The sequence below is a fragment of the Amblyomma americanum genome, chromosome 7 (genome assembly GCF_052857255.1).
Source record: "Amblyomma americanum isolate KBUSLIRL-KWMA chromosome 7, ASM5285725v1, whole genome shotgun sequence".
In the NCBI taxonomy this organism is placed as follows: domain Eukaryota; kingdom Metazoa; phylum Arthropoda; class Arachnida; order Ixodida; family Ixodidae; genus Amblyomma; species Amblyomma americanum.
The window spans coordinates 134,445,470-134,455,863 of NC_135503.1; the positions used below are offsets into that span (position 1 = coordinate 134,445,470).

The 10,394-nt window shown below is 46.0% G+C and overlaps 1 protein-coding gene across 1 annotated transcript in view; it reads left to right on the plus strand.

Moving 5' to 3' along the window:
* Positions 1-8,881, plus strand: part of LOC144097471 (uncharacterized) — a 53,037-nt gene extending 44,156 nt beyond the window's left edge. The window contains exons 7-8 of the mRNA XM_077630191.1: positions 3,477-3,614; positions 8,512-8,881. Of these exons, the coding sequence (XP_077486317.1) occupies positions 3,477-3,614; positions 8,512-8,661 (288 nt within the window). The 3' untranslated portion in view covers positions 8,662-8,881. The remainder of the gene's footprint in view (positions 1-3,476; positions 3,615-8,511) is intronic.
* The last annotated feature ends 1,513 nt before the right edge of the window (positions 8,882-10,394 follow it).

Sequence of the window (10,394 nt, forward strand, 5' to 3'; positions counted from 1 at the left end):
CACACACACACACACACACACACACACACACACACACACACACACACACACACACACACACACACACACGCACGCACGCACGCACGCACGCACGCACGCACGCACGCACGCACGCACGCACGCACGCACGCACACACACACACACACACACACACACACACACACACACACACACACACACACACACACACACACACACACACACACACACACACACACACACACACACACACACACACACACACACACACACACACACACACACACACACACACACACACACACACACACACACACACACACACACACACACACACACACACACACACACACACACACACACACACACACACACACACACACACACACACACACACACACACACACACACACACAAGGAACATCAAATTCTTCAAGGCTACCGATTAAAAATATAGTATGTTGGCGAAGTCACACTGGAAAACTTAACGAATTTAGTCAACATTTCGACCAAGGACTTGTCTTTGTCCACCGATGCCTTGGTAGGGAAGTAAAGGCGCCGCGTCTCGTCTGCATTGTCTACACACACATGAGGTGAAACAGGGACGCCGGCTGCGCGGGCACGCGGCTACTTCGAGAAAAGGAAAAAAATAAAGAAAAAAGACAACGAGGGGGCTAACAAAGGAATGGAAGTGTCCGCCAGTTCTGGGCGTCTTTAGCACTTCCCTTCTATAGAGAACATCGAAGCAGGCTTGGCGTTGTTGTGGAGACATTGCGGTACCCTTGAGTGTCGAAAGTAAAGGTGGGGGCAGCTGACCACACTTCTCAGCTTTCGGGACGATGTCTGAGATTGCTTTGTACTCAGAAGGATCAGAACAGTACGGTAAAATCGTGTCATCTGTAGAGGATGCCTCACGGCCGTATCATAAAAAGAAAGGGAGAAACTTGTCGTCGCTTAATGGGCCGTATTATGCGCAAAAGTGACAGATGGGTGCACCTGATCCCAGTCGGAATGGACTGGCGCAAAGTACATTTCAAGCATGCCACCCAGGATACGATTGTGAGGCCGTTTGTTTGCGGGTGGTAATCTGTAGTCGCACGGTGCACTGACGCGTATGCTGAGCGGAGCTCTTCAAGGACCTAGGATAAAAAGGCACGGCCTCGGTCACTCAGGAACTTCCGAGTTGCGCCATGACGGAGGTCGAAGTGATGGAGAATAAAGCAAGTAAATTCACGGGCCGTCACCGCGGGACATGCAGCTGTCTCCGCATATGCGGCAACTCCATGAACACTTCCTTGCGTATGTGCGGAGAGCCTGCGCGCCCAGCGCTGCGCCGCGACGGGCGTCGAAAAGAGGCATGCACCTCCATGCTCCTGGTGCAGGCTCGTTCCCCCTGTCGAGCCGACGGAAATAATTTCAAGGCATGAAGAAAAGTGGTTTTGAGGCGCTGAAAGGACAACTTAAGCCGCGAAGAAAAGTTCGGGGAAGCAGAAAGAGCTCCAAGCCATGACAAAAAAAAGACCATGTGAGCCCCGCGGTGTTCCTATTGTTGTAAGCTAGACCCTGCTTCGGATGCGCGCGCAAGCGCCCGAGCGCAGGCCCGGATATCTGACATGTGCAGATATCTGCGCGTGCGCGAGGCGCGAGTCCTTGCGCGTAGGCGCTCCGCCCGTACGCCTAGGATGGGTCCATCGAGTTGGGGCTGCCATGAAGGTCGATGGCAATGCGGTCGAACGGGCGAAGAGGGCATGGTAAAGGCTGCAGGGGGCCCCCCGACGGACGAGGGGATGCCTTCCGTTGCTGACAGGCGGTGCAAGTGCAGAGTTAGCGACTGACAATATTATACATTCCACGCCAGTAATAGTGCGGACGAAGCCGATGACATGTTTTCAAGACGCCAGCGTAAGCGCTTTGCGGGTCGGCGTGATAACAGGCACGAACTTCTGAGCGGAGATTTCACGGGGTGACAAGAAGTCATTTCCGCTGTCAGTGGTAAAGTTGCGGCGGTAAAGAATACCATCCCGGATGGAGAAGTTGGAAGCTTGGCGGCGGAGGGCCCGAGGATGCGGAGCCATGTTAGGGGCGCAGGGGATATTGAGCAGGGAAGAAATCCAAGGATCGCATCGCTGCTCGGAGGGCATGTCAGAGGTGGTGAGGGCGGCCAGGGTATAAGTGGAGCGCGGGAACAGTAAGTGCACGCGATGGCACCAGCGACCGAGAGAGAGCGTCTGCGTTAGAATGCTTGCGGCTTGAGCGGTACACGACACGGGTGCCATTCTTGAAACCAGAGGGCCCAAAGCCGGGGCGTCCCGATGGATCCTTAAGAGACACGAGCCAGAAAAGGGCATGGGTAACGCGTCGAAAGCTTGGCCATACAAGTAAGGTCGGAACTTCGTTATCATCCAGAGGATTGCCAAATACTATTTCTCAGTAACGGAGTAGTTGTGCTCCGGTTTAGTAGGGGCACGGCTTGTATAGGCGACCACGGGAGGCACTGCCTGCATCGCCAGCCTGAACGCTGGAACCGTCCGGCTTTGCCTGAAGCAGCTAAGTGCTGGTACAACAGCACTTGTGCTTCACTCCCTTATGTGGGCCGAAAACTGGCGACCTGCAGGCTTGCAGATCCGAACAAAAAATAATCGTACAGTCATCACAAACCTTCCTAGAACACACACTTGAACGGAGTGCTTGAACGGAGCGCTTTATTTTGCACTTATGACAACCGTCGCAGCCTGGCGTGCACTCTATACCTTTTAAAGACATGCGGAGTTAAGCGCGGTTCGCTCGAATGTGCATGCGTGATACTGTTTCTTTGGGACCTTTTCCACTCGTAAACGGCCTAAGTGTGCTCCACGGTGCACCAGTTCATTTCTGGTCATTTAAATAATGATTGTCTTTGAGGAGAGCTCCCCACACTTCTTTTAATGCTGCATTCTTGATCTTGCTTGTGGAATTGCAATATGAGCTCAGGAAGGACTTCAAAGAGAAAAATGTTGTCTCGCTGTCACTTGGAGAAACAGGTGCGTGGAAGAATGTACAACGGCCTCAAGAACTGCATCCGCGAGCGGAATTCCAAACATCGCCGCTGAAAAAGGGGCAACTTCGCCTCCGGGAGACTGAGCCAAGTCGGCCATCGTCTGCCGCTCTGTGCATGTGCAGGAATAATTCTTGTTGAAGCATCGGTTACGTGGTAACTAAGTGCAACCTCGTACCTCTGGTGAACACGCTAGGTACCATGTTGAAAGCGGAAAAAAGCTATTCGACGTAAGAGTGCACTTGTTTGCCTCAAAATAATTAAGTTCACTTTTGGAATGCTCTGGTAAACTCATATCAGCGAGAGCGCTCTAGAACTATACAGATATGAAGTTGCTATCATACGCCTACCTCAACATATCATAAACCATAAATACCTTCACAATCGTCATTGAGGCTCGCGCTTCACAGTGACATCCGTCCGGTCAAGTTTTGTTTAACAAAGGAACGTGCTTCCTTTCAGAACTGTACTACATTCTATCCGGGTGGAAACCCAAGTCTGCAACTATTTTACGATCACCAATGTGCGTCAAACTTTTTCTACGACACTGCGCTTCGGGTTGTGTACAGTTTTGAAACAGACCTATCAATTCAAAGCAAGGTAAGTTTCTTCAAATATTTAGAGCTACCAATTGCACGTAGGTTGCTAATGTTCGTCTTTTAAATGTTTATATGGTGTAAAATATTTTACTCTGGATTCCTGTTTGAGTTGTTGTTCGCTTTTAATACGTATTTTGCTTAGATCTTTATGTCAAAATGTGAAATGTTGGTCGAAAAGAGTGCAATTTGAAAACATATTTTAGTGGCGCTGCTTCTGAAACTAGACCGCAACAAATCGCCAGATGCTGATGAATACTTTCTAAAATCGAAAATGTTGCTGTGCTCGAGTGTCACGCTTCCATGCTATGAATAATTTACCACTGCGTGACGGTCAAGTGTTCAGCAATTGAAAATTGCAAGAATTTAAATACTGTTTCAAAACTGCAAAAAACTTTATGCCCAAAACAACTGTAGTACATCATTCACACGCATGCATCTAAAATGTTCTCCAGCACAGAACGTTAAAGCACTAAGTGAAATACATAGAAGGCAATTGCCTGTTTAGCAACTAAGGTAATTTCGGTGGGGCATCCCATCATCTCAGTTCTCTGAAATCCTGCGCAACTTGTTACAGCAATAACTCCAGCCAGTAAGTCAAAATGATGGTAGTAGATACCGTGTGTTACACCTAAGATGTTCTGCTATTTTCAAGAATAGGCTTGTTAGTTACACGGGCGCTTTTTCGGCATAGCTTTGTGAACGGTGCAGTTGAACCAGAATATAGCCAAGGTTTGCTAACTAGTAGGGTGATTAACTGATACCTAATAGTATCTTTTTAAATATTATTGGTAGTCTTTCTATTTCTTGAGAGGCGCGTGATCCACTCTAAGCAAAACCCATATAATTTTTCTGAATCTTAGAATTGCAGTTGCCATTGGCACTGCGACGAAGCAATTTTTGGCCTCCAAGGTGGCTTAGTGGTTAGAGTGGTCGGCTCCTGACCCCAGCGACGCAGGTTCTATGCCGGTAACGGCAATCGGATTTCGATGGCGACGAAATGCTGGTCGCCCGCGAGCTGCGCAATATCAGTGGACGTTAAAAAACACCCAGGTGCAAGAAATTATCCCAAGCTCTTCATTCCTTCGTGCCTAATAGCCTGAGTCACCTTGGGACGTAAGCCCTATAAATTGGAACAAATTTTGCCTACATTGAACCAAAATTCATGCGCTTTCGAAACGCTTGCAGGCAAAGCAACACTTGCAGTGCACGTAACTTCTCGAAATGACTAAAATACGTTGTGCCACAGCGCAGAGGGAAGCTGCGTTTTCGAAATTCTCAAAAATCGATACGAATATTACTTAAGGTTGGCGTCACGCTAGTCAATAAAAAAAGAGACTAACAGTAGGGGGCAACACGTTAATTAGTCAGCATTAGTTAACGAGGCTTCTGCATGCATATCTTTGCTGTATTCTAATGCCCGGCACCGCTGACAACGCTAAGCCGGAATGGGCACGCTTCTAACTCAAGAAATCTATTTCTAAAAATGCTTAACATCGTTAAACATCGTTTATATATATATATATATATATATATATATATATATATATATATATATATATATATATATATATATATATATATATATATATATACACATATATATATATATATATATATATATATATATATAATTCAGGGAAAAAGACTGCTTGGCACGGTCAGTAGTAGTGAATAAACAGAGACCAACGTTTGAAACAAAGTAATTTGACGTTTCGGCCGTGGAACGGCCTTCATCAGAATAACAGAATAGGAACGGAGGACACAGAATATGACGGAGGGTGCAAAAAATGTACAAACATATAATGCACAGAAGATTAAAAACGTATCACACACGTGACTAGAACGCGAATGTGGGTCACAATGGCTTAAGAGTAGGGATACGTTGCGAAATTTCGTGCGTTCACACTCTTAGCTACAGAATGCGATGACAGATGATTAAACGTGCCATGCTTACAGAGCAAAGATGAGAAACCAGAATTAATGGACAGCAAAATCTTAAGCCAGAAGTTGCACACTCTAAAAACACTAAAAAATCTGTCTAAAAAACACAGGTCACGATAAAGCAGCATAAACAGTAACAGTATTAGCTTTTATTACATCCTGACAAAATAACTCATGACGCTATCTGCTTGTTCTGTCCGAGCACAAGGAAAGAATAAATATGAAGCATACCCGTGCAGTGAGGTAAAAAGATGAATGTAGCGAAATTTTAGCTATATGATGGAGCAGCAAGTTAAACATAGAGGCACGATTAAACGCAAACGCGGGGTGCGATATACATGAAAAAAGAGCACAAACAGAATAGCACTTAACATCGGTGGATATCAGGGTGTTTGAACTGGTAGGGTGCTAAATTTTCCCGTGCTTTCGTTCGAACCAGAAGATACTGTATTAAACTTATAGATCAGGAAAGACTCTCTAATTTCTCGGTCATGATTAGATTTAAATGCAGATTCCAGAATAGTAGCTGTAATGTGATCAAATGAATGACCTGGGAGGTGAACATGTCTTGATAGGGGCAGGTTTGGGAGGGATTTAACATGGGCTCTGTGGTTATTGAAGCGTAATCTAAAGGGGGTTTCTGTCTGGCCTACATACTTAAGGTTAAATATCGTACACTGGAGTAGGTAATTGACGTTCGCACTATTGCAGCTGAAGTCACCCTGAATTTTTAAATGAAAGTTGGAGCCAGTACTGCTAACGCTCTGAGACGTAGTCATATGCGGACAAACTTTACAGCGGCTCTTGTTGCAAGGGTGGCAGCCTGTGAGTTGCGGAGCAGTAGTTTTTGAAGAAGTTAGCATGTCACGTAGATTTATCGATCTTATATAAACAGCCCTTGGTGGCTCTACAAATATTTCCTTCAGGCGAACCCTTTGCATGAGAATATTATAGGGTTTTTTTTAAGATTGCCGAAACTTTTGGTGCGGATGCAGAATGAGTGAGGACAAGGTTGGTGTTCGAGTGGGAAGTATCTGGTTTTTCTTTAGCGAGTAGAATTCTTCGGGATTGTGTATCTGCGCGCTCTATGGCGTCATCGATAAGCTGAAGGAGGTAGTTTTGATTAATGAGCGCGCTACGAAGTGTGGCGCAGTTGCTTTTAAAATCACATTGTTTCGGGCAGATACGTTTGAACCGAAGTGTTTGACTGTAGGGGATGCTGGTTTTAACATGTTTGACATGGCTACTATCAAAGTGCAAATATTGCTGGCGGTCAGTAGGTTTTCGGTACACTGTTGTAGAGCAAACTGCTTAAAATAGCAGAACTAGGGTCCTTACGCACAAGTAGCACTGATCGGTCCTCATCATTGCAAACACAACTGAAATAACCAAACAATGTGATTTTGTGATCCGTGCGTAGAACGCTACCGGATGGTGTAAAGAAAACCCCTCCTCCTCGTTGATTAACTGCAGCATCCACACAAATCAGCCTTTTACTGTTCCCCACGCCACGAAGGGTCCCTCGTTCAAGCATGTTAGACGGGCACGTAGTGAACGCGTTGTGGTGTGTACGGCGGTAAAGTGCGTTGGAGATGTGTAATGGTGTTAGACAACGATGACATGAAAAAGTTGCTGATGTCATCCAAGGGACACGCGATAATTGTGTGACAACAATGAACTCTAAAAAGTTACGGACATCATTCAAGGGTCATGTGATAAGTGTTACACGAGAACGATGACTTGCAAAAATAGTTGCTCACGTACAAATGCAAATCCTTTCGCATTCTTCAATGCAGCAGACTGCAGTGCTCTCCAGTTTTTCATTATGCAAATATAAAGTCGACTGCAAAATCTCACCCACGCATCACTGTAAGCATGTGAGCTCGTGCAAATAATGTCGCGTAGCCTTGCATACCAAGAGCTGCCGCACTGAACAATCGTACTAACCTCCAGCCATTTATGACTAGAACAGAGCCTGTTCCAAGGTGTTCAAAATACTGAAATCACGTCAAACTTTTTAGTGAAGGCTGCAATTACTTTGCGCGTAAATTTGTTCGCTGGGCCTTTCCCGCTGTGTGGAAGCCTTGTGATAACACAATCTGATGAACAGTCCCATGTGGAAGCCTAAACGTAATTGTGTTACTCATTTGGGTGGCATCTATTTATTTTCCTTTCGTGCAGCTTTTGTCGGAAGTATAGAGCCCACAGGGTTCACTTCTAAACCATGCAGTTGGGCTTTGTAGCATCAGTGCATCTCTAGCAGATTCCGAATGTTTGCAATAGAAAACGAACTGCTGGGCTCGTTACACTTGACAGAGGGTATGCCATCCCGATAATACGGTCTGCCGTCATACTCATGATTTTGAACTCATTCATACCATGTCTGCTAATCTTATTCATGGCCGCACGTGGAGCGATGGGTTGCCAGCTCCGGACCGGTAGAAGAAGACCGCGGGTGGCTTGTATAGGACGACTGCAAAGTTGCGCTAGACGCTTGAGAGTGAGGGACTTGTGTAACCTCCTACACGGGTTCGTTTTGGTCGGCGTTGAGCGGCACGTTTTTCATCGGCAGAAAGTGAAAACGTAAAAATCACGCTCATGGCCCCGTTTCCCACTCCTTGATCAAAATGAACCATACGCCCAGAGGTGCGAATTCCAGACTTACCAGTTGCTCAAATTTCACAAGACCTAAGAAATCTTTTGCAGAACAGCTTTAAATGTTTCCCCATTAGCTCGAATAGTGTAGCCACTGTGATTTGGTTCTTGGATTCCTTCAAAATCCTGGCACAAACGTGTTATTGTTGGGGAAGGTCTACATTGCTCCTAAACTAGCGAAACGCGTTGTGGCACCCGATAAATGACAGTGTTGGGGATTCATTTGTCTTTAGTCACGAGCTATGCGCCTGATTTCGGCGCATACTAACCAAAACTTTCCTTCGCTTGGCAACGCGTTTCAGATGCAAAAGGTGAACGAATACATGCAAAAACACCCCGGCTATACTGTCGGCTGGTGTTTAGATGGCATTTCTGAGAACATCGCCCCATCCGAATGCGGTGGTAATATGAACCGCTTGAAGGCTGCCCGAGACTTTCTCGACCAAAAATAAGAACTGAAACATCAGCTTGGACGATATCATAGAACCTCAGCACCGTCCATCCTTAATCCTTTGTTCCATTTCAGGGTTATTCATGTGAACGGCTTTCTTCTGCTCTTCAAACCAGCTGCTAATTTGTGCCGTCACGGGGTTAACCCAAAGAGGACAATGAAGTTTGTTTGACCAGCGCCCGTTACTAGCTACCAGTAAAGATACGAAAGCTCGGGAATTAATTGAGGCTTTATTTTATCGGAGAGAAAGGAAGCATGTGCGTCAGCGATCCATCCGTATCTTTGTATAAAACAGAAAAGAAATTTTTAACCAGTCACTTGCATATCGATCGTGATCTGATTGTATTCCTTGCGCCTAAGACAGCTATATAAGTGAGTGTGGTGTGCCTCCGAATAAAGTAGTTGCTGCAAGCGGCGCTTTGTCACGTATCCTTCCGTGTGCGTGTGTGTGTGCGTGTGCGTGTGCGTGTGTGCGTGTGCGTGTGCGTGTGCGTGTGCGTGTGTGTGTGTGTGTGTGTGTGTGTGTGTGTGTGTGTGTGTGTGTGTGTGTGTGTGTGTGTGTGTGTGTGTGTGTGTGTGTGTGTGTGTGTGTGTGTGTGTGTGTGTGTGTGTGTGTGTGTGTGTGTGTGTGTGTGTGTGTGTGTGCGCGCGCGCGCGTGCGCCTGCGCCTGCGCGCGTGTGTGTGTGTGTGTTCGCGCCTTGTACCTAAAATAAGGTTACTGCCTGAACGTCGCGTGAGTGGGAGGCCAAGATGCGCTTTGGCTGGTGGTGCATTTAGTGCTGAACTGGCGCTTATTTTAGGCGTCTCTTTGTGCGTGAGCTAAGGTTTTATTCGAGGCGTTCTTTCTCTTTTCAGATTGCGTAATATATAACTCTGTTTATGTCTCTGTATAGCGCAAGTACAGCGGTAACTCTCAGTCGGAGCAGCAGTACTGGGGATTCATGTTTTCTTAATTTTTCTCGCCTACTCGACGGGCCTCAATGTCTTCTCATACCTGTCATAATGGTACGGAGCATTATATCAGGACGCAAAATTCATGCCGCATATTTGATTTCCTTTCCGGCCAAGTAGGCATTGTCTCGAAATTTTTGTTAAACATTTCTGTTGTGGATTAGAAATTTCTAAAGTTCCTGTTTTAGACGCGATATCTGCTTGTGAAGGGCCTGCAATCGTGAAAACAAGGCGCAGGCTACTATTTTTCTTTAATGCCCTGTTACATACAGGCATTTTGTACTGATGTTTTTTTGCCGCTTTAAACTGGCTTAGTTCAGTGATGTATGGGTCCAAGCTTGTTTCCGCGCTTGAGTAGAAAGACACAGACAAGTCAAGACGGCCGCGTTATCTGTCGTCTTCACCCATTGCTGATTTTCTGCGCGGTTTTTTTACTTACTATAACTGGTACAAATGAGGTTTGCTTTCATCCAAACAAAACTTCCAGTTCGTAAAAGAATTTGCTCTTCAAGTTGAACGTGCCGCATAGAGAATCAGTACTGAGAATGTGTGCTGTGCTTGCGATTGGTCTGTTTTTTTTTTTCTTATTTATTTGCGGATAGACAAGTCCACAAAATGTACTTTAATAGGGAGTGTCACACAATAAGGGTAGGCTTTTCATCATAATCGTATGAGACTGTTGCTCGCGTCCACTTGCGCTCCTATATTATATTCTCAGGCTGTTTATCTCTTGCCTGCAGTAGACGGCAAAGGGTATTCTTCTTAACCATTTGTGCTCTCGT